Source organism: Dasypus novemcinctus, chromosome 7 (genome assembly GCF_030445035.2).
Source record: "Dasypus novemcinctus isolate mDasNov1 chromosome 7, mDasNov1.1.hap2, whole genome shotgun sequence".
Lineage (NCBI taxonomy): Eukaryota > Metazoa > Chordata > Mammalia > Cingulata > Dasypodidae > Dasypus > Dasypus novemcinctus.
The window spans coordinates 79,659,100-79,683,068 of NC_080679.1; the positions used below are offsets into that span (position 1 = coordinate 79,659,100).

The 23,969-nt window shown below is 40.0% G+C and overlaps 1 protein-coding gene across 7 annotated transcripts in view; it reads right to left on the reverse strand.

Moving 5' to 3' along the window:
- Nucleotides 1-23,969, reverse strand: part of NOSTRIN (nitric oxide synthase trafficking) — a 67,353-nt gene that overhangs the window by 23,624 nt on the left and 19,760 nt on the right. For 2 of the 7 annotated variants that reach the window (XM_004484200.5, XM_071216307.1), the window contains 6 exons: nucleotides 23,665-23,748; nucleotides 20,516-20,578; nucleotides 20,239-20,320; nucleotides 17,146-17,208; nucleotides 14,541-14,639; nucleotides 8,201-8,326 (listed from right to left, as the gene is read on the reverse strand). In XM_004484200.5, coding sequence (XP_004484257.1) covers nucleotides 8,201-8,326; nucleotides 14,541-14,639; nucleotides 17,146-17,208; nucleotides 20,239-20,320; nucleotides 20,516-20,578; nucleotides 23,665-23,748 — 517 coding nt within the window. The remainder of the gene's footprint in view (nucleotides 1-8,200; nucleotides 8,327-14,540; nucleotides 14,640-17,145; nucleotides 17,209-20,238; nucleotides 20,321-20,515; nucleotides 20,579-23,664; nucleotides 23,749-23,969) is intronic. The other 5 variants (XM_058300688.2, XM_071216308.1, XM_004484201.5 and 2 more) reach the window with 4 other exon arrangements.

Sequence of the window (23,969 nt, forward strand, 5' to 3'; positions counted from 1 at the left end):
CAGGCAGTTTCCTCTTTAAATCTGACCACCATACTTCCCAATACACAAGAAGAACCTATCCATGATTGTATACAAATAACTGAAGAAGTATATTCTAGCCACCCTGTCCTTACAGATCAACCCCTGGAGAATCCAGACCTAGAGATGTTCACCGATGGGAGCAGCTTCACGGGCCAAGGATCTGAAGAGCTGAGTATGCTATAATTAGTCTCCAGGAAATTCTAGAAGTGAATGCACTTCCTCCAGTTATGCCTGGAGAATTTATAGCCCTCACCAGAGCTTTATATCTGGGAACTAAAAACTGAGTCACCATTTATAAAGACTCAAAATATGCTTTTTAAGTAATCTGTGCCCTTGAAGCCATTTGGAAAGAGAAGATTATTGACTTCATGGAAGAAAGAAATTAAGCATGCAGAAGTCATATTAGCCCTATTAGCCCATTATGTTGCCACAAGAAACAGCAGTTTCCATCGTCTGGGACATCAGGAAAAATGATAGTCTGATAGCCAAAGGAAATAATTTAGCCAACCAAGATGCTAAATGAGCATCAAACCCAAAACAACCAAAAAATCAAAACAACAGTATCTTAGCTCTGATACCCAGGAGGCACTGACTCATTTAAGACCCAGTATTCGACAATGGATTTGGACAAGGCTGAAAAATGATGATTTTTGCATAAGGCCTCTAAACCACGTTAAGGAGCCCTATAGAGTCACTACAGAAGGATGGGTTTACAATGAACAAGGGATCATACTAGTGCCCGAACATTTAATTGAAGCGATCATCACACATTTACATCAAGGAACTTGTTACGGAAGAGACGCCTCATACCGGTGGCTACAAAAATTTGTAGTTGGTCCGAATATGCAGAAAATAACACAAAAGTGGTCCAGAAGTGCTGTATCTGTGCTAGAAAGAACCCAAAACAGGACCCCCTCCTTCTATTAAAGGAATTCAAACATGAGGAACAGAATCAGGAGAGGGCTGGCAAGTAGATTTTACCATAATACCAAAGGCCAGAGGAAATTATAAATACCTGCTAGTGTTTGTGAACACCTTCTCTGGATGGACAGAGGTTTGCTCTGTAGGACAGAACGGGCCTAAAAGAAAAGGCCCAGGTTTGGACCACCATGTTCCACAAAGAATGATAATGGAGGAGATTTTATTGCGAAAGTAACCCAGGAAGTACCTAGAGCCTTAGGAATATATTGGAAACTACCTGTTTCATAGAGGCCACAATCCACAGGAAAAACAGAAAAGATGAATCATACCTTAAAGAAGACTTTAGCAAAAATCTGCCAAGAAACTAACTTAACATGGGACAAAGCACTCCCAGTTGCACTTCTTAGGGTAAGAGTAGCTCCGCAAGCAAGCTCCAATTGAGCCCTTGTGAAATGTTATATGGGAGACCTTTCCTTCAGATTAAGTTTTATAGTAATCTAGAAAACAATGATATTGTTAAGGAACTAGATACTGTAAAATGTATATAATCTTTAAGTGCTACTTTATCTGCCATTCACCAATAAGCTTCTAGCCACCTTGTTTGCCACAGATGTGCCCTCCATTGCATAAATCCAGGAGACTAGATGCTTCTAAAAAGTTGGGGACATCAGCAACCAGATATCAATTACAGCTGCAATGGAATGGGCCTTACGAAGTTTTGCTGGTTACTCATTCTTCTGTTAAATTACAGGGCATGAAACCATGGATTCACTATTTCTGACTAAAACTAGTGCCTACCAGCTGAGTGATCTATGAGAACCAGACAGGCTTCAGTCTCCACAAACAATGAAAATCAGCAAGAACAAACCATCTAAACACTAAATGGTCCCTGAATTCCACTGAAAACTTTACATCTACAAAATACTTGTGTGAGCCTACAACTGACCCAAAGCTACTCTTTGAAAAGGACTTGCCAGATAATAATGATAGATCTTTGGTATTTTAGCCTACCTATATTCACCTGTCATATATATATGACCCTTTGTAAAATTACTTGACAAATTTACCTACTTTCTTTGTAGTCACTAGAAAAATGAAAATTTCTATTCCTTCTAATCCCCTCACCACATACTACATAAAAATCAAAATATTTGTCCTCATACATGACCTTTCACCTCTCACCTTATTACTCACACTCATATTCTTACCAAGAATTAGTTAAAAAAATAGCTGAAATACCCAATAAATTTTGTTTTCGGTTCTGTCTATGTAATAACGACTCTAGGCGGAGCCCACGCTTATTGCTTTACAAGTCTGGCTGTTCTCAGTGGCACCTGGAAAGGCTATAATTCGTATTCGTGGGAAGGGAGAATGAGGTGAAGTATTTCATGATTCAGGAACTCCCTCACCTGCTGAATAACGAGGGATCTCAATAAGCAATGTCAACGTCCTTCATCAGAACCTTTCACTTTGCATCTATAACCCTGTTCAGGATCTCCATTTATCATTCCTCTGATGGAGAAATGAACCCCCACTCCCTTACCTATGGGTCATCCAAAGCTAAAGGCACCCAACAAATACCATTAGGATATAATCCTATAAAATGCTGCAACTTTAAAGTACCAGAGCTAGGAATTCGGTCACTCTAAAACTATCTTCAGTAACACCCTTCTAGAATGAGCTTACCCCTATCCCAACATTGCTGATAATGACAGAGCTTTCAATTTAACTTGTGAACTTGTCCCCTTATGTACCTGCCCCAACATCAATTCCACCTACTAGCACCAAACCTAAGGACACCTCCCACAGGCTAGAAATGCTAGTCATCCCCCCAGTTCATATTCCGAGACTTGGGGAGTGCAAGAAGTGTTCTTTCCCAATACCTCCTATTGGGTAGATGAAGTTAGTGGAAATCTATATCACAACCACTCCCACACCCGAAATTGCTCCTCTAGCTCTCAGTGTAAATGGCCCCGATGACTATATTAGCATCAACCTATTATCTCAACTCTTTGACTTGTTAGCATGCCAACAACAAAAAAACACTTGAGTCCCATAAGATTCAGTGTGAACTCTTCAAACCTGACTTCCCAGATTTTTATGCCTCTCTCTTTATCCTTAGAAGGCACATAATATTTCTGGTTATGTGGGGAAAAAATACATATAGCTCTCTCTTACTGCTGACCTGGAACCTGTGTCTTGTCTCCCAAATGTGGGGCATACCTTATTGGAAAGTATTCAGTTCATCTCTATTCCTAAATCTAGGGTCTTTTACCCCCTATCAACTTTTCCATCTGAAACAACAGAAGGATAACATCATGCTCAACCCACTTGAAGGAAAACAAGGAACTGGTTAAGCCATCCTACATCTGTTCATTCCTAGTTGTAGCTACCTAGACTTAGTAGCCGTCAATAAAAACTTCTCATTACAGGTCTACAATGGATTCAGCTGTCCCCAATCTAACCTCCTTATATTACAAAAACAGGTAACTTCTCTCGTAGAAATGGTTCTCCAAAACCAAAGACCTTTAGACACTATTCTTGCCATAGAAGGTAGCACCCATGTCTTTCTCAGAGAAGAATGTCATTTCTACAGCAATGAATCTAGACAGGTTACATATAATATAACTATGCTCAGAAATTTCCACCATGTTCCAAAATTTTGGCCTTCTAAGTCGTCTTGGGACCACCTCACATCCTTACTGATCTTTTCTCAGGTTCCCTGATAGCTTAAGCAACCTCCAACACTTTCTACAAGGCCTGTTAATCCTTGTATTAGTCACCCAAAGGGGTGCTAATGCAAAATACCAGAAATCTGTTGGTTTTTATAAAGGGTATTTATTTTGGGTAGGAGCTTACAGATACCAGGCCATAAAGCATAGGTTACTTCTCTCACCAGTCTATTTCCACGTGTTGGAGCAAGATGACTGCTGATGTCTGCCAGGGTTCAGGCTTCCTGGGTTCCTCTCTTCCTAGGTCTTGCTTCTCTCCGGGCTCAGGTGCTCTGTTTTCACTACAAGGTCAGCTGTAGACTATCAGGCGAATGGCTCTGTTTCTCTCTCTGGGATTTCTGCCATGTCTAAGGAGCCATCCTATTCCTTTGTGTTCTTCTCCTGCCTCAGGTCCTCTTTTCCCGGGGCTTGCTTCTCTTTCCTCTGTGTGTTTACTTGCCAGGGCTCCAGCTCAAGACTCCAGCATCAAAATCTTCAACTCTCTTCTTTTTCCATGTTTTTTACCTGTGAGTTCCCACCCACCAAGTGGTGGGGACTCACCACCCTACTGACATGATCCAATCAAAGCCTTAATTATAATTTAATCATGCTCAGGTACAGACCAGTTTACAAATATAATCCAGTATCTATTTTTGGAATTCAGAACTCTATCAAACTGCTACAAAATCCTCTTACTATATCTTCTTGGACTAGTCCTCCTTTTCAAGTGAAGTTCCCAACTAATTACTCGATGTGTCCCTCAAGTAACAATTACAGATTGCTCTCCAAACAATCTCAGTCCCAGGAACCTGTGAATACCTCCAACTTCATGCCAAGCAATTCCATTCCTCAAGCCCTGCACAATGCTCCTAACCAACACTAAGTAGCCAGCCATCGTTGCCCCAAATTCCTCATGATTGAGGAATGTTAAAAACTAACATGGTTAGGGCGTCCATCTACCACATGGGAGGTCCACAGTTCAAACCCCAGGCCTCCTTGACCCGTGTGGAGCTGGCCCATGCACAGTGCTGATGCGTGCAAGGAGTGCCCTGCCACGTAGGGGTGTCTCCCGCGTAGGGGAGCCCCACGCGCAAGGAGTGCGCCCCATAAGGAGAATCACCCAGCGTGAAAGAAAGTTCAGCCTGCCCAAGAATTGCGCCACATACACAGAGAGCTGACACAAGATGATGCAACAAAAATAAACACAGATTCCCGCCCGTGCTGCTGACAACAACAGAAGTGGACAAAGAAGGACATGCAGCAAATAGACACAGAGAACAGACAACTGGGGTGGTGGCGGGGGGCGGGGGGGAGAGAAATAAATTTTTAAAAATCTTAAAAAAAAACAAAAACAAAACTAACATATGGGACTGAAACCATAGGCAAGAGAGCCAGGAGTCCTGACTGAACATCAAGATTCAGGCCCCAAACTGCTGCTTATCAGAATTTTTTTTCCCATTACTAAAATTCTTTCCCTAGCTTGTTTTACAGGTGATCAAACTTAGTCACAGTCACACTCAGCCGCTGATGAAGCACATGATGACACAGACACAGACACATTATGCTCTTTCTTCTTGAGTGACCCTAGATGCATTAAGAACAAAAATCACCTTCCTTGGAAACTAGATTATGGAGATGAGGAGTCATCAGAAGCAAATGGCATATGAGAGGTCCCTCAAAAGGAAGAGAAGATGTGGCCTGCTGGCATATTTCTACTATATATAGATATAACCAATCAGAATATGCCAGCCTGAATCCCCATCACTGTCCCCAGCTCCCTCCATTTCCATCCTATAAATCTCCCTTAGTTCTTGGATTGGGAAGACAGATTTGAGCTTGCTTGCTCTCTCCTTGCCCGTAGACCTCACAGTAAAACTCTTTTCTCAAAATCCTGGTGTCACAATATTAGATTTTATGCACACTGGGCAGTGAGCCCATTGCTCGGTAGCATTATTATCCCCACTTGCTGGGAGGTAGGTAGAAGGGTATGGAGGACAGACACACTGAGGTTAAATATTTTACTTATTGCTCTTGAAGGGATCAGCAGTTTCTCTCCCATTTCCTTACAGGGCTGTCTAAAGAAGCCAGGCGGTGGTGAAAAGGTTACAGGGTCATTGGGATTTCTTGGGAGGTGAAGCAAGATTAGAGCCAAGGTTGGATTGCCAGACTTCACATGAATAAACTTGGAATTTAAATCCCTGGATTTTTCTCATCACCTTCATTCAAAATCTATTTAGCGTAAGCAAGGGGATCCTGTTTGAAAAGTGTAAAATAAAGAAGGGTTTCTTCTCATTTCTTCACTTCTTTGACCTAAATGGTCACCTCTTTTCATCCCTTCCCTCCTTTCTTCCTTAATGCAGCATCTTTCAGGTATTTAAATACAGCCTCTGTTTTCTGCTTGCCTTACCTCTGGTCTGCTTTCAGCTCTTGTTGAGGCAGAAGCCTAGCACGGAGGTAAAACCCATGGCATCAGACTGCCATGGTCTTATTCTGGCAACAATCTTTGACAAGTTAATTAATCTCGCTCAGCCTCAATTTCCTCAGCCATAAAATGGGAATAAAATTATTACTGTCCTCATAATGTGGCTGTGATGAATGCAAAACATAACATTTGTGAAAGTGCTTAGCATAGTGTCCTCCATACAAAGCACTTACCCAAAATATTGGCCATGAATGTGCACGCCCACATTACAGTGCTTATCAAATTGCACCGTGATCGCTTCATTTTTCAATTGTACCTTGCTTTAAAGTTTGTTTTGTTTTGTTTTGTTTTTTTACTTAAAACACATAGAGAAAAATAAAACAAAAACATTCTGGTCAAAGCCATGACAATTCTTTGTAAAGTTGCATTGAGAACTATGTAAACATAAGGCAGTATTATCATATGAATACTAAAAAAGACCAAAACAGTCTGGTCGTGTTTATACTGACTTACAATAAAAGAACTAAGCTACTGAGGTAGAGCTGAAGTGCCTTTTGTTCTTGGGGTGTTTCGTGTCACTGTATGGCTGGCTGTATGTGGCATATGTGGCAGCCCTGTTTGACTTTTGCCTTGAGTTTCATTTCCACCACCCAATGTAGTTTACCTTTATATGTATACAAACACATACATATAAACTCAGTATAGTTTGGGGTGTGAGTTTAAAAAGTTTTAAATTTGCCTAAATTTGCCATGGTATGTTTCTTTCCTTCAACATCAGGTTTAAGTATAATATAAATTCATTTCTTTTATTGATAGAATATTAGTCCACTCTTCAAAGGAGAACATGTTTTAAAAGAGTAATTCCTCTATTGATATATGCAAGATTTTTTTCTCACAATAGAATCCTAAACAATTCTGTAGAAAATTTTCGGTATAAAGGTGTAAATATTTCTTCAGGATTGCTTACATTTCTCCATTGCTAAACTAATTACCATACAATAGGGTGGCTTAAACAACAGGAATTAATTGGCTCATAGTTTTGAGTCTAGAAGCCCGAAATCAAGGTGACAGCAAGGTGATGCTTTCTTTCCAAAGTCTGTGGCATTCGGGGGCTGGCAGCTGATGATCCTTGGCCCTTGCTTTTATGTCAAATGGCAATGTGCTTGGTGGCATATTCTCCTTTTTCCTCCAGGTTCAGCTGACTTCCAGCTTCTTGCCACTCCCTGGCTTCTCCCTCTGTGGCCTTCTCTTTAAGGCCTCCAGTAAAAGGAAGACCCATTCTCATTCACCTGGGCCACACCTTAACTGAAATAACTCATTAAAAGGTCCCATTTACAGTGGGTTCACACCCACAGCAGTAGGAGTTGGAACATGAACATGACTTTTGTGGGGAATGATTCAATCCCCAAGGGGATATGCCTATAGCACTGCTGTCTTGTGGGTATATGTGCATTTTAGCTTTACTAGGTACCACTAAATTGTTTCCACTAAGAGGCTACAAAAAGTCTTGTTCCCAACATTTTTGCCAATAGCCAATATTTGATATTGTCACCTTTTAATTTCTGACAAATAATTGTACTTTCATGTTTGCTGGTGATTTTGATTTCCTCTTCTGTGTTTTGCTTGTTCATACCATTTGCCTAATTTTATTCAGCCTTTCATGTGTGGGTCTTTGCTACTAAGCTATGTGCATCTCAAGATCTGCGGTGGTTCTTTATTCATTGCTGTGTATCTTCAGTGTCCAACACAGTGCCTGACATACCAGGAAACTTTGTAAGTGATTACTATATGAATCAGTTCTCTAAAACTAATTTCTGAGTATCTAATACTCAAGCGCCAATTTATATTTTACTTTGACAGAAAATTTTGAAGTTATCTGCATACTATCGTTTCTGTTGAGGATTAAGAGCAGAGACTCTGGTCAATGACACTCAATAAATTCCACTGGTAATTATCTCCATGGAAAAATTCAAACAATGAGAAGAAATGTGGTTTATCTTAAGTTACAATATGAGTTGGGTCATAGCTAAGAACAGAGATCAGGTCTTACTGTAGACCTGACCTCCATTTTCAAGGCTATATAAAATTCCACAGAGAAAGAAAACATTGTGATTGCATAACTTACCTGGTAGCAGTTTTCTAGTGTGTTTTCCCATTTCAGCCTGGTAGAATAGCCAGCTATGTTTTTTTGGTAGTAATTCTCATCTTCCTTTGCCAACTTCTCAGCAGATTTTTCCAGTTTATTGAGGAGCTAAAGTAAAACATTGGTGTCACGTATTCATTAACACCTTTATAAAAGTCCTTTGTAATTCCATAGAAAGGATTATATTTGGTCCAATGGCGTGTTTCTCATCTCTCAGCTCAAGTCATAAACATTACATATGACAAAACCAAATATCTTTCTCCAAAAAAAGGGATGTCAGAACTAGAAAGAATCCTAAAGGCCTTTCAGTCTGAGTCCCTCAATTTGACACAAGAGAAAATCAGGGCCCTTAAATATGAAGGCCCTTAAACATAAAGTTCATCAAGTCGAGGAGAAGGCAAAATGGCAGGTGAGAAGAAATAAGTACAAGTCAAGGACCTCCAACTTAAAACTGCTATCTACCAAAGAATCCTGTAGCCTTATTTGGTAAATCTTTTAGGCTCCTGCATTTCTTACCAGAATTGGTAAAGACTTGTGGAATCATAGAATTTTTAGAACCTGGATGGGCCTGGCCACTATCTCGTCTGATGAGTTTACTTTTACCATACGAACCCAGTAGTGTAAACTTGGAATCAGACTTACAGGATTTGAGTGCTAGTTCTGGATGCAGGAAAGTTACTTAACGTTAGTGAGCCACAGTTTTCTCATGTCTTTGATGGGGATAATGATGATTCCTACTTCACTGGGTTACTTTGAGGATTCAAGGAGGAAATTCAGGTGAAGTACATGGCATATTGCCCAATACCAGGTATAGCACTGAATAAAAATTAGCAAGTGTTATTGTTTCTAATGAAGAGCCTGAGACTCCAGCCTAACTAATATTCACTGCAAGATATGGACAGCTTGACCAAGTGGTTTCCTTTCACCCTGCTTTCCAATGGTCTGTATGCCCATGAGGAGCCACCTCTTCTCAATCACCAGAATTTGCCATGCCGATGATTAAGTCTCCTGGAATACAGAAGCAATAGAAAACTCTCTGGACTGAAATTGCTTCTCAAAATGCTCAGACAAGTAATTTCACCTTTCTGAGAAATGAGGAAGTTAGAGTACATGAGCAATCCTTAAGCTTTAGTAAGCCTAGGAAGGACCTGAGATGCTTGTTAGCATTGCAGATTCTGGGATCCCACAAATAACAAGTCTGATTAAGCAATTCTGTCATGGGATCAGCATATCTGGATTTTCACTAACTTCTCAGATGATTCTGATGTAAGTGGTCCTCAAACCATACCTTTTAAGGGCCACCAAGCATCCTTCTGACTAAAACCAGTTAGGAGTCTCAAGGACAGACATGAAAGGCTTTTAAGAATGACCTACTTGGCGGCAGACTTGGCCCAGTGGTTAGGGCGACTGTCTACCACATGGGAGGTCCGCAGTTCAAACCCCGGGCCTCCATGACCCGTGTGGAGCTGGTCCATGTGCAGTGCTGATGCGTGCAAGGAGTGCCCTGCCACGCAGGGTTGTCCCCCGTGTAAGGAGCGCGCCCCATAAGGAGAGCTGCCCAGCGCAAAAGAAGGTGCAGCCTGCCCAGGAATGGTGCCCCACACACAGAGAGCTGACACAACAAGATGACGCAGCAAAAAGAAATACAGATTCCCATGCCACTGACAACAAGAGAAGCGGACAAAGAAGATGCAGCAAATAAACATAGAGAACAAACAACTGGGGTGGGGGGGGGAAGGGGAGAGAAATAAATAAATCTTTAAAAAAAAAAAAAGAATGACCTACTTTATATTTAAGGGTTTTGACTAATGGTACAATAATGAAGAACATACATCCACATAATGAATATTAACACCACTCCCTTTTTCATTCCAATGAATATGCTAGCTGTTCTACTGTCCCGACTCTGATGTCTGACTTATACAGAGCACATTTAGGGTTGTATTTCAAGTGTCATACATCAATCTGTAAAGACAAGAGCTTGTGAATTTTAACCTGATAACAATACAGACCAAGATCTCAAAGAATGCCATTGTTAAAATTTGCTAAATTATTGTCCTTAGATTCTCACTGAGAATTCTCCGAACCCCAGCAATGAGAGCTGAGCCTTTTTTGAGACTACTGTTCTACATTTGTCAGTCTCCACTCTAGAGCTATTGACCAGAAGTTTCTCCTCAGCAAATAGCCCCAAATAGACATGAAAGAAGAAAATTAAGTTCTATATTATTTAAGAAAATTTTCCAAAACCTTTACTAAAATGTGTCAAAGATTGAATACATTTTCTTTCTCCTTTTTTTCTTTTGGAACAAACATCTAATTCATTCATTCATTTATTAGTTCATTCAATAATCAAATATTGAATGTGTCATATGAAATGATAAGCTCTGGGAATATAAAAGCATATAAAATAGGCATCCGTCTAGTCAGAGATTACATGCCAGGATAACAGAAGTGCTTAGATATTACTGGCACACTAAAACAGGAACCTAAATCAACTTTGGAATTAAAATGATGTTTAAGCTGAGACTTGGCACATAATAGTTGCTCAAAAAATGATTTCTATATGAATAAATTTGAAATAAATGTAGGAGTTGGTGAGGCAAAATAGCATGGCATGTTGCAGATTATTTTGAGGATGGAGTATGCAGTTTGAGAGAAAAAATAGTAGCAAGGGTTGATGCTGAAGACATGGGCAAAGTTCTAACAGGAGGAGTGTTAAAGGTCAAGTAAAGGAATTGGCACTTTATTCTGAGGTCACTGAGAAGCCTTTGAAGGCTTTTAAAAGGGGAAAGGTATGCTTATATTAGAGTTTCAGGAAAGTCTGCTTGACTTATATATGGGGGCTAGATGGGAGAGACAAAACTGAAAGCAAAGAAACCAATTTGTCAGTTGTAGTAATCTAGGCAAAAGATAATGGTGGCCTGGAGAAGGTAGTGACAATAGAAATAGATTTGAGTAGAGAAACTCAAGAACTATTTGGTTTAGGGGTTAGAATTGAGAAACAGTGGTGGATAGTGATATTCAAAGATATTGAAAATAAACACAGGAATAAAGAATATTTTTGGTAGAAGAAAGTGATACGTCTGGTTTTTGATACTGGGTTTGAGGTTCCAGAAAGCAGTTTAGAGAGTGGGTGGCTGGAGAGACAGACTTTGGGTGTTGTCAGCATAGCTATGGTAATTGAAGCCTTGAGGGTATATTTATTGAGCATCTGATATTGAGAGTATAGTGTTGGGCATTGAAGATAAATTGTGAATAAAACAGACACAGGAGAGGAATTCTCAGGAGCATCGATACATAAAGGTCATCCAGAAAAGGGAAGACCATAAAGGAGTCTAAGAAAAAATATCCAGGAAGGTAGAAGGAAAATCAAAGCAGTGAGATACTGCTGAAGTTTACGAGTAGAGAGTGTCTCCAGAAGGGAGAGGTCAGTGATACTCAATACCTCCAAGGAGTAATGAGGTAAGAACAGGAGAGTACCCTCTGGCTTTAACAATAAAGAGGTCATTGTTTTGGGGGCAAGAATGCTCTCACTGGACTCATGGGGAAGCTGATTGGAGGTTTGAGGAGTGAACAGGAGTTGAGAAAATGGACACAGAGAACAGATAATGCTTTCAATATATCTTATTGTAAAGGAGAGAAGAGATGGTAATAGCTGGGAAGGAACAGGAATAGGGCCATGAAAAATGTCTTCCTGACTCTCCCTGTTTTCCCAAGAAGGAGGGAGTTGAAAAGGCCAACAGGAAGGAACTACCAGGGAGGGGGGGATTTCAAAAATACAGGAGAGAGGGGGATAGTTAAGGGAAGAGTCTGTGAGATGAAGGCTGGGATAGGGATGAGAGCACAGGATGATGAACTGGCCTCTCCCATGGCAACCCGAGGACAGGAGGAAGCCTGCTTGTGTAGACACTTGAGTAGCAGGTGGCTGGAAGTTGAGGGAATCCCCATCTATACAGGACTCCATATTCTCTGTGAGGTAGCAGACAAGACTGTTTGCTGAGTGTGTGGTGAGGACAGAAGTGTAGAGAGAATGGAGGTTAACTAGCTTCTGTTGCTGATCAGGAGAAGGGGAAGAAATGCTGAGTAGCACAAAGGGACAAGCTCAGGTTGGAAATCCCAGGCACATTAATGTAAGAAGAGAAGACAAGTGTCGCCTTAGGTGTTTAGCTTTAGAACTAAAAAAAAGCTACCAGGTGAGACCATGCAGATGGTATGGGTCTGTGATGGAATGATGGCCAACAGTTACGGACACAGGATCAGCTGGAGGACAGGGTAGGACCACAGACTTCAACCTTCCAGGGAAGCTGCTAATGAGAGAAGGAAGAAGAAATTCACCACTGAGATTTTTTCTTGCTTTGTGCACCACATCAATAAAGAATAGCTTCTAATGAGGGTTCACACTGCCTAAGACAGGTCCCAGTGCTTAGCATCTTATCATATCCTAGATTAGCTTCCTTGGAAGCTGTCTCATTAATTAGTACTTGTTATGATCATTTCAAACTGTGAAGACTGACATATGAAGATAAAGGAACCTTGTAAAATCCTACTAACAATGAACTTAAATTATTCAACGAAAAGTTTCTCCAGATGAAATGATAGAGCTACTTGCTCTTTTGTTTTCATGTTAAGAATATTTGGGGTTGTAATGGTGCTGGTGGCATTTCCTTAAAGAGACTCCTTCTTTTGGAGAATATATGGACTGTTTTGATGATTTCCAATCTGAGGCACACACCAAAAGGAGTGTGTGTGGTAATTTTCACCCCAGTATTATTTGTATTTGTTTTTGCCCACAAATAAAGTTAATAAGCTTCCTTCTTTTTTTTTTTAGAAGACTTATTTATTTTATTCCCCCCCCCCCCCCCCGCCACCCCAGTTGTCTGTTCTCTGTGTCTGTCTGCTGCGTGTTCTTCTTTGTCCGCTTCTGTTGTTGTCAGGGGCATGGGAATCTGTGTTTCTTTTTGTTGCGTCATCTTGTTGTGTCAGCTCTCCGTGTGTGCGGCACCATTCCTGGGCAGGCTGCCCTTTCTTTTGCGCTGGGCAGCTCTCATTACGGGGCACACTCCTTGTGCATGGGGCTCCCCTACGTGGGAACACCCCTGCGTGGCAAGGCACTCCTTGCGTGCATCAGCACTGTGCATGGGCCAGCTCCACACGGGTCAAGGAGGCCCAGGTTTTGAACTGTGGACCTCCCATGTGGTAGACGGACACCCTACCCACTGGGCAAAGTCCGCTTCCCAAGCTTCCTTCTTATTTGATAAATGGGTTAACTTTGGTGCTCACATGTGGGCATCTGTGGATTCTGAAGCAAGCTGGGGAAAGGGGGAATTCTACAGCATGAGACGCTCAACTGGGTCCTCATCAGTTTCCTCACTTCAGCATCCTGGACATGTGGTCATTTACATGTGCCTGGGTGATGTGGATTTACTGATTTTTATTACCTAACTTTAACTAGGTTAATGTACATAAAATGCACAAATGTCTTAAAAAGATCTCTGCCAAGTACCTGTGGATTGATCTTAACACTAATAATGTAAGCAGAAGGAAGCCACCAGAAACCGTCAGCGCCCCTCCTAGTGCATCACCAGTCACATTAAAAGGCAAACACTGAGGGGATCCAGTAAGATCAGGCAGAAGTTGACAAGGAATTTAAAATTATCATGATGGCTATTAGAAAAATGAATTTATATTTACTATGGTTAAGGCTGAACCTTGCCCTCATTGTGTATTTTCCTGTGCATTATTTCATGATTGAATAATGACATTGTGATTAGCTAATCACTTTATTAATATTGCTTATTTAACCATCATCTCATCCTTTAAATATTGCTACTTTTTGTTTCATAATGTGCATACTTTATGGGTATAATATAAAGTACTATTTTTAACATACAATATAATGTACAATATTTACTGTATAATATATAATACACACACATTAATATATATTATATTAACTTGGGTATAATATAAAGTGCTAGATATAATATGCAACATATAATGTATGTTATTTAATGTATAACACATAATGCACATACATATAAATATATATATTGTGTTAACTTATTTTGGGTGTTTGAATGGAGAAATGTTTTATTAATTGGGTTCCCTATCAAAAAAATTGGACACCACTGGTCCTTTTTGCCATGTCAATAATATCTCTTAAAAAGATGTGGACTAAGAATGATGAGGAATCACTTCTGCTCTGCCAATCCAGAGCTCTGCAGAGATCCCACATAAGGAAGAGGCAGCCTGTTCTCTTGTGTTCCCAGCTAAAGGCAGGAAGCCCGACCACCTCCAAACCACATAGCCCCAGCCTGCTTACCTTCTGCCTTTCCTTCTTAGTCACAGATTGCTTGGAGCTTTCTATAAGATGGAAAAGTGCTTCATGTTTTTTGGTACTTGCCATTAATTTTTTCTTGGCCTAGAGTCAAAAGCATACAACAAGAAAAACAAAAAGAAATCATTCTTAAGAGAAAAGGTCTTCTGATTTGAAACAAAGCATGTTTATGTGCTAGCCTGAATGATTCTATATATTTGCTTCTTTGTTCCTGCCCTTGCCTTGAAACCTGCCTAAAACATCACAGCAACTTACATTTTACCCTGGGAACCGCTATATATTTTTTCATTATATTGGGTCACTTAAAGAAGGCTTTACATTTCACTAAGTTACTGAAGGGTTTTAAGACTAACGTCTAGCTAGCATAAGGGAACAGAGTGGATTTACCATAAAAAATATCACAACAAACATGAAAGTTTTCTGCATCATTCTTTTAGAACCTGGGACACACTAAGGTTGTTTTAAGAGGCTTTCTTAAAATTTGCTGCAAGGGAGAAATGTTGCTTCCTGATGCCAGGATTGGAGAACTGGGAATTTGTCTGGCATCCTGTGAAGTGGTCATTTTCAGAGACCAGGCAAGGAAAAGGGATAGAAGAGGTGAGGAAGGAAGAAGTACTCAAAACCCTTACCCTGTTGATGCCTCAAACCTAGAAGTAAGTAAAGATTCAGGTGATCATGTTTTACTCTAACACAGTTTGAGGTCAGCAGATGTTGCTCCAGAGATAAAACAAGCAAAAAGAACTTGGCATGCGTAGGATTCAGTTTGTTTAAGAACTGGGTTTAGTGAAAGACTGTTTGGCTTTTCACCTCAAGGTGATAATGGCTATAGACTAAAGAATAGATAATGAAGAGGAAAAGCTTAGGTCTCTCTTCCTTAAGGTTTTTACCTTGGGAATCTTGTCACTGTGTGTCTCTGAACACATGACGGCTCTAGAAAAAATAATTCAAGAACTAAGAAGTTCATAGACCCTCTTTTCCAGTTTCAGTTTGTCACCTGCCAGCTGATAAGTGAGAGTGGGAGGCAAGAGTTTTTAGTCCTTTAAAGTTTTCCATATGTGGCTCCAAAATAGACTATTTCTTTGTTGATATGGTAAGTCCCTTGAATTGTAACTGGGAAGAAATTTTTTATTGCTCAAGAATTTTATGTTCTCTAATTTCTCTGTCACCCTTCATAAAAAAGAAAATCTTTTATTTAGAAAAATTGGTAGAAATCAGGAAATAAGAAAATATGTTTTTCTTCTTGGAAGCAATAGAAGCTTCTGAGCATTGTTTCTGGGTTTTGGTCCATTCTGTTGAATTTCCTGTAAAAACTGAATATTAAAAGAAAATGGACATTTAAAAAATCTTTTTTAAGAAAGTCTTAAAATCAAGAGCTAAACTAAAAACAAATGGCTGGATACTTTTTTCTGGGACTTTTAAATACTTATTATAAAAATGATTCTCATGGGCATCCTTTTCCAGTACAACTACTGTTCGTGTAGAAATGCATTTATCTAAATATTTCTTAGCTAATATCTTTGGACTTTCGGAGTCCTCAGTCTTGGCAAAAGCTCCAGTGACAAGTATGGGGGCCAAGATGGGCCCTCCTATTTTTGAGGGCTTCTCTGGTTATTTGGCAGTAGTGATTTTTTTACTTGAGAAGTTTCCCTTTGGACTCTAGCACTTTGGAAATGAAAAAGAAAGTCAGCTCTTGGAGCACAAGACCACTCAAAGGGCATCAGGCCCAAGGGGTTTTCTTAGCAGAGTCCTTCTCCCCTGGCTTATAGTCTTCCTACTTGAAAAGTATTCCTTCTGTACTAGATTGTTCTAGAAAAATCTATGCATATAATTTCCATCTGCTATTCTCCTTGCTTAAGAACCTATAATGGTATGCTTTAGCTTCTCACAACAGATAATATTCCTTTCTTTAGAATGTATTTACTATTTCCTGCACATATGCTTAGTTATCCAGCCAACTAAATTTTGTGACTTGAAAGCAAGAAACATGTCTTAGTACAGTGCTGTGCATAAGAAGTGCACCACATATATATTTGGAATCAATATATGCATTCCCCCTTATGTAACACCACCCGCCCCTCACTGTGCCCCTTTTAATGGAGAGGTAGTGACAACTAACCACCTTCTATAAATAAAACAGCAAAGCTTGTCCAAAATTACAAAATATGCAGAGAGGCAGCCATATAGCGTATTAGTTAAGTGCAGTGACCATGGAGCCCAAACATTTGTAGGCAAATCCAGGTTCAAGCATGTATTTGACCTCTTTGTGTCTTGGTTTCTCCATTTGAAAATTGAAAAACACAAGGTCATCTATCTCATTGGGTTGTTATGATGATTAAATATACATTTGGCATGTAATAAGTGCTGTGTAAGTATCAGCTATAAATAATATCCTCATTTAGAGCCATGTTCTTTTATTGGTTTGATGGGTGGGGTGTGTGTGTGTAATAACTCAGGGAGTAGGAAACATTTTTTTCTTAGATAGCACTTAAAAGTATTAATGCTAAAACCTAAAACACATGATTGCATTTGTGCAACAGAGAAAAGCTTCAATACTAAAAAGTTCGTGCAAATTGTTTTTGTGGATACTTGCCTTAATTTGCTGATTCCAATTGCTAATGACAAGATTTGCCATCTTTTCAACTTGGTTATCAAGCTATTGAAGAGAAAATAAATTTGGTTATGCTTTCTTCTTGCTGAGTCTCAGTGCTGGCTTAGTAATTCTGGCACAATCACATGGGAACTTAAAATCCTTCAGGGACATATTTCCTGAGAAAGTAGCCAAACTATCTTTTCCCTGTACTAAGAATCTCTGGGTCATGGAGGGTTCAAGGTTTTACCTTAAATTCATTTGGTAAAATACTTATTTCTAGTCTGTAAGAAAGTAAAACACATCCATCTGTGCAATCAGTGTGGCGTGAGGCCTTGCAAAGTTTGGCATCACTTCAGGTCCCACCACATCCCTTCGATATCAATCCAGGTGACAAAAACTTAAACACCATAAGGAGTGGTGATAGTCCTAGCAGTGCTAATTTTACAAAGTATCTCCATTGACCCTGGAGTGAATATTACCTTAATTTCAAAGATATTTTATTCTTAATCATAATTAACTTTTTCCCTGCTTTTAACACAAGAGAGATGGTAATAATGACAAAGAAAATGAATCTGGGCAACCTCCCAGGAAGATTAGATGTAAGTTAGGGAAGAACTTTTTTTCCTGGACCACAGTAGATCAGCCATCACGCAACCACTCTGAGATCTAATTCATTCTGCCCTTTTACTTTTCTGCACTTAATTGAACTGGGAATTTATGGTTTATTGTAACAAATGAAATGAAACTAATTTTATGCATTATGCCACTTTTGACTATGTATGTGGCTAAAATGTGAACCAAGTTTTTTTTTTTTTTTTTTAAAGAAATCTAATCTTTAATCATTTGTTTGTTGAGAGAGGGGGACAGGATGGTGGGGGTGCAGTGGGGAGGGCAATGTCGGAAAGAAGATTGCTAACAGGAACGGAGATTTGACATAAATTATCTAATGCACTGTGATAAATTATTATAACACTGTTCCTGATTTATGTAAGTAATAAATAACTGTTAGTAATTATATTTTTATGTGGTAAGAAAAAATATTTTGTAATTAATGACATAAAGACTTGTGCTTGTTTTTTTCCTTTTTTTTTTTTAAGTTGGTTTTCAACGGCAGAAGTTTGAGTGGCTCTCTTGTTATTGCCATACATTTTCCCCAATAGCCTAACCCTAAGTAAAACACCAAATCTGACCAAACATACATATATACATACACACATAAATTCCATTTCCTGATCAGCTTAAGTAGTTTTTAAAAATTTAATCATTTCTCTTCCGTCAGATCTGCCACAAATCCCCTCTTCATAATGATTTCTTACCATTAGGACCGAGGCAGGGTCCAGGCTGAGCTACTTAAAACACTAGCCACTTGGAACCTGGATAGTCTAAAAGGGCCAGCACCCCTTCCCTTTACAAAGACCACCTACTACCATTTATGCAGCTCTTATCTGCATCTACTCTTTTTTAAAATTTTTTATTGCTTGTATTTTAAATTAAAGTTAATGGATCACAAGGAACGTTACATTAAAAAACATAAGAAAAAAACAAAAAACATAAGAGGTTCCCATATAACCCACTCCCCACCACATCGTTTTTGTAAATTATATTTTTTGAAGATATATACATCACACAAAAAAATTACATTAAAAAATATAAGAGGGAAGCGGACTTGGCCCAGTGGTTTGGGCGTCCGTCTACCATATGGGAGATCCGGGGTTCAAACCCCAGGCCTCCTTGACCTGTGTGCAGCTGGCACATGCGCAGTGCTGATGCATGCAGGGAGTGCCGTGCCACGCAGGGGTGTCCCCCGCGTAGGGGAGCCCTACGCGCAAGGAGTGCGCCCCGTGAGGAGAGCCGCCCCGCGCGAAAGAAAGTGCAGCCTGCCCAGGAATGGTGCCGCCCACACAGAGAGCTGACACAATAAGATGACGTAACAAAGGGAAACAGATTCCCGTGCCGCTGACAACAGAACCGGACAAAGAAGATGACGCAGCAAATAGACACAGAGAACAGACAACTGGGGTGGAGGTGAAGGGGAGAGAAATAAAATAAAAATAAATAAAATAAATCTTTTAAAAAAAAAAAAAATATATATATATATATAAGAGGTTCCTGTATCCCTCCCACCCCCCCACCCCACTCCTCCCACACCAACAACCTCCCCCATCATTGTGGCACACTCATCACACTCGGTGAGCATATTTCGGGGCACTGCTGCCCTGCATCTACTCTTGAAACAAATAGTGACCACCACCGCATCTGCTCCTAATCTTCAGAATTGAGCAGCATATACTAAATGTCAGATTTTGTTGCCTGGAAACATATTTAAAGTACTTGGCAACTGTATGGATATACAAATAAAAAGAAAAATGAGCACAATTGAAACTGTTCTGGAAGGAAAGAGACATAGAAAGGCATAGAAAGCAAAGATAATACAGAAGGACCAGGTGTCCCTGAAAGGATTGTTTAGATTTTTCCTCTATTTTTAAGAATATTTGAGGATTGCACCCATTATTGCCTTTACATAAGCCCCAAGACAATAAGCATAGAAAAGCATTTCTTTTTTCAAATTGTGTTTATTTTCTTGTATTTACAAAATGAATACTTCTTCATTGAAAAAAACTGAAAATAGAAAAAATGAAATAAAAATAACTTCCAATTCCACTATCTAGAGATAATGCTTATTAACATTTTGGGGAGTAGTCTTTCAGTTCTTTTCTATGCATCTAGACATATTTATTTTACAAAATTGAGATCATATTGTTTACTAGGATTTTTTCTATCCTGCTTTTAAAACACCATGTCATAAAGGAAAACATGTCATTAAATTTTATTATATGCTTTTTAATGTTTGGGTAATATTCCATTGCTAGGGTTTATCATAATTTATTTTTGAACCTTTAAGTAATTTCCAGTTTTCTATTATAGCAATGCTATAACAAATATCCTTGCACATAAATGTTGGGCTTATGTTCTTGATTGTTTTTTTAACGACAAATTCCTGAAATCTGTATCACTTTTAGATCACCTTTTCCTCCTTGGGCCAAAGACAGAAATCTTGCTTTAAACAGGGGGAAAAGAAAGGGTTAAACTCACTGATTTTCTCTTCTTCTCTTGTGCACTCAGGACTTGATGAGTTGGTTTTACTGCTTCCAACTGAATTGCTTTGCCGAGTTTTCTGGGAATAGAAAACATAAAAGACGCACAAGCATGGTATTAGGCTTTACATCTACTTTCCAAATTATTTTCTGGGGGAATAAAGTGCTGTGTTAGGGTGTCTCTATTCTGTGCGAGTCTGAAGTGGAAGCTTGGGAGCAGGTTAAGTATTTGCGGTTTCCTCCGGGTTGGAGCGAGGCGGGGCAGGGGCACTCACTGATGCAGGTCCGCAGTGGATTTCATGCCCTCTGAGGCCCAGGTCCACGCGCTGCTGACACAGCTGGAGGCAAAAACAGGGGCACAAGGGTGGATTCATTGTCCCAGGAAACTCAAAAACAAAACCTCAGGTCTGACTGCTGAGCCATTACGTCTGTTTCTGTAATCTAATTTTAATTTCTCCAAGGGTTTAAGTTCTGCCACTAAAGTTCTATGCATCAGGACATTACATAGATTGCTTTTCTCCAGGCATTTTTCATGGTGGGGGTGAGGCTGATAAAGTAGCCAAGAGGGAGAAGGTACTTCAAACAGGTAGGTAAAAAGATGCCAGGGTTAGAGAGGCCTTAGAGACTACCTTCTCTAGGCTCCATACTTTATAGATGTGTAAACTGAGGCTCAGAGAAAGTAAGGGACAGAAGACTCCAGAGTCCTGGTCACGTCCCACTTGCAGCTCCTGTCGTTGGGGTCCAGCGCCTGCTCCCTGGTGGCTTTTAGGGCAACAGCTGAGATGTTTTATGATCTTGCGAGTGGTATCCCAATGTAACACCAAGGATAGCACTGCCCTCTCCCTAGCAGCACAGAGGGACGATTAGGTAGTGCCATATAATTTTCTCTGTAAGTAAGCCCTTGGTCACATGTTATACTCCACAGCTCACAGTGGCCCATACAATCTACCTTCAAAAGCTGGACAATAAGCCCAAGCATGTTAATAAACTGCAGGGACCAAGGCCTATGTGAATTTTGATGTGGAGTGAAGGGGCAGATCTGGGGCCTGGCCAAAATCAGCATGGTGCAGGCATTTTGCTTCCGAATGATTTAGGTAGCAACCTGCAGTCTGAGAATGGGAGAAGGAGTCCAAAAGATGCCAGATTTTCTGCTTATCCAAAGCCAGGCATAAGAGAGTACAACGTGTATGCTTCCATTTATAGGCAATTCCAGAAAAGATGGAATCCATATAGACAGAAAAACAGAGGAGGGATTGCAAAGAGGCACAAGGAAATTTTTGGGGTGATGGAAATGTCTATATATTGATTTTGGTGATGGTTTCCACAAGTGTACACATATATTAAAATAGGAATTTTTTATTATACGTAAATTAAGCCTCAGCTAAGTTGCTTTAACACACAAAATCCCCATCCAGGCCCACCTTTCAGAAGAGAATCTGACATTTGTCCCTTAGAGAAGCTGCATTTGAATCCAGATACTTGCCCTGTTTCCTATGTGAACATGGAAAAAATCACCTAATTTCTCTGACCTTCACAAAAACTGATTTTTTAAAATCTAATTCAGGATGTCAGTACAAGTGCCTAACACAAATTCTTGTAAAGAAAAAGTTCACTGATGTTTATTATTGCATATTATTGTACTAATCCTGATTAATCAAACATGACATGTCAACCCCTTGGCAATACTAGGCTGGATGCTCAAGTCACCCCAAACCCCAATTTCCAGACCTCTCATTCTTAAGGAGATAACTAGGATCACAACCATCATGAACATTTATGGGCCATTTTCTCTGTACCAGGTACTCTGCTAAACACTTTTCGTATATTATCTAATTTAATCTTCACAGCAACCCTGAGATAGGTTTTATATCCCTTTCAAAGAGATATTAGAGGTAAAATAAGTGGTCCTAGATCACTTTACCTGGTAAATGGTGGAGCTAGAATTTAAACTGAGGCAGTCCAAATATACTCTAACTATACTCAACCACTGTGGTCTACTGGCTCATGGTAGCCTGGTAAAATACAGTCCTAAAAATAAAAATAACGCTAAAGCTCAGAGTCATTTTAAAGCCATGGTTTGCAAGGAAGCTAGCTCCAGAAGGCTTCCTTTCTCCTCTCTCTCTCACCATCAAAAGAGGTCTTTGCAGTGGCACTGCCAAGATTATGGTCACACCTGCACGCATTAGTCAGGAATCCTCTCAGCAAATTATCACTAACGGATCATTTCTAGAATACGAATACCTTTCATCCCTTTCCAAAAAGAAGGAATCTACTTCATCTTTAGTCCTGCGATATACTAAGGAGAATGTGGACCCCAATTTTTTCTGCACTAAATGCGCTAAGCTCTTGACATCTATTATCTCATTTAATATGCACTGTTCCCCTCACACACACATACACACAATGGAGCACACGTCATTACTCTGTTGTACATAGAAGGAAACCAAGGTGCAGAGAGGCCAGGGTACTTGTCGAAGGTCATAGTGTATGAGATCAAGCAGGATTCCAAACTTTCTGAATCCAAGGCCTTCTGACTTCTCGGCACAGCTTCCCAAGTTCAGTATCATCACCGAGGCCCAGTGTTGACCACGGGCGTTGGACTCATGAGGACCTGGGCTGAGTCCAGCTGTATAACTCAGTAACTGAGCCACTCTGCCAAGTGTATTAAACTCTCTGTAGCAGTTTGATATTATTGATGAATTCCAAAAAGAAATTTTGGATTATGTTTGTAAACTGATCTTCTCCTCTGGACATATTAGATTATATTGGATTCATAGGTTTACTTGATTGTGTAATTATGTAAGCCTCAATGCCAGTAGGGCATTGATCCCCCACCCTTTGGTGGGTGGGGACTCAAGGATAAAAGGTATGGCAAAGGACAGAGTTGAGCGTTCTTAAAGTCGGAGTTTTGATGTTGCAGTTTGATGCTGAAGTTGGAGCCCTGGGAAGTGAGAAACCCTGAGAGAAGCAAGACCCTGGAAGGGAGGAACCCAGGAAGCCTGAACCCTTGCAGAGGTCGGCAGCCATCTTGCCCCAACATGTGAAATTAGACTTTGGTGAGGGAAGTAATTTATGCTTTATGGCCTGGTATCTGTAAGCTCCTTCCCCAAATAAATGCCCTTTATAAAAACCAGCCAATTTCTGGTATTTTGCATCAGCACACCTTTGACTGACTAATATACTAAGTCTCAAGTCCTTATTTACAAGGAAGGATAAAAATAAGACTTCTCAATGGTTGTTGTGAGAATTAAATCCACAAAGAATCTAACATAGGTCCTAGGATATAGCAAAATTACCAAAAACTGGAAGACATGCTTAACATTATGCACCTGCCACACATATTGAAGGGAAGCTGAAATTAAACATATGCCATCTTTTATCATTTTTAAGAATGCTTTTGCCTTACCTCCTCCATGATACTTACTTTTTCTTTGTGCTCTGTAATGCTTTGCTCAGCTTGATGGCCAGTTTCTGGAGTCCTCTGGCATAGCTAATCTCCAGGTTTGCTCTGGTAGCAAAGGGTTAGTTGTTAAAGAGGACGCACTGGCCAGAAATCAAGCAAAACTACACACACACCCACACGTGCACGCATGCACGTGCTCACAAAGGAGGACTCAGGCTGAAAATGTAATGCCTAAAGAAGAGGTTGATTGTTTACCATAGGATTCTCTTCTCCTGTGAAGGAAGACATTTTTAAAATTTAACCTTCTTGAACACTAGTAAGGAAGA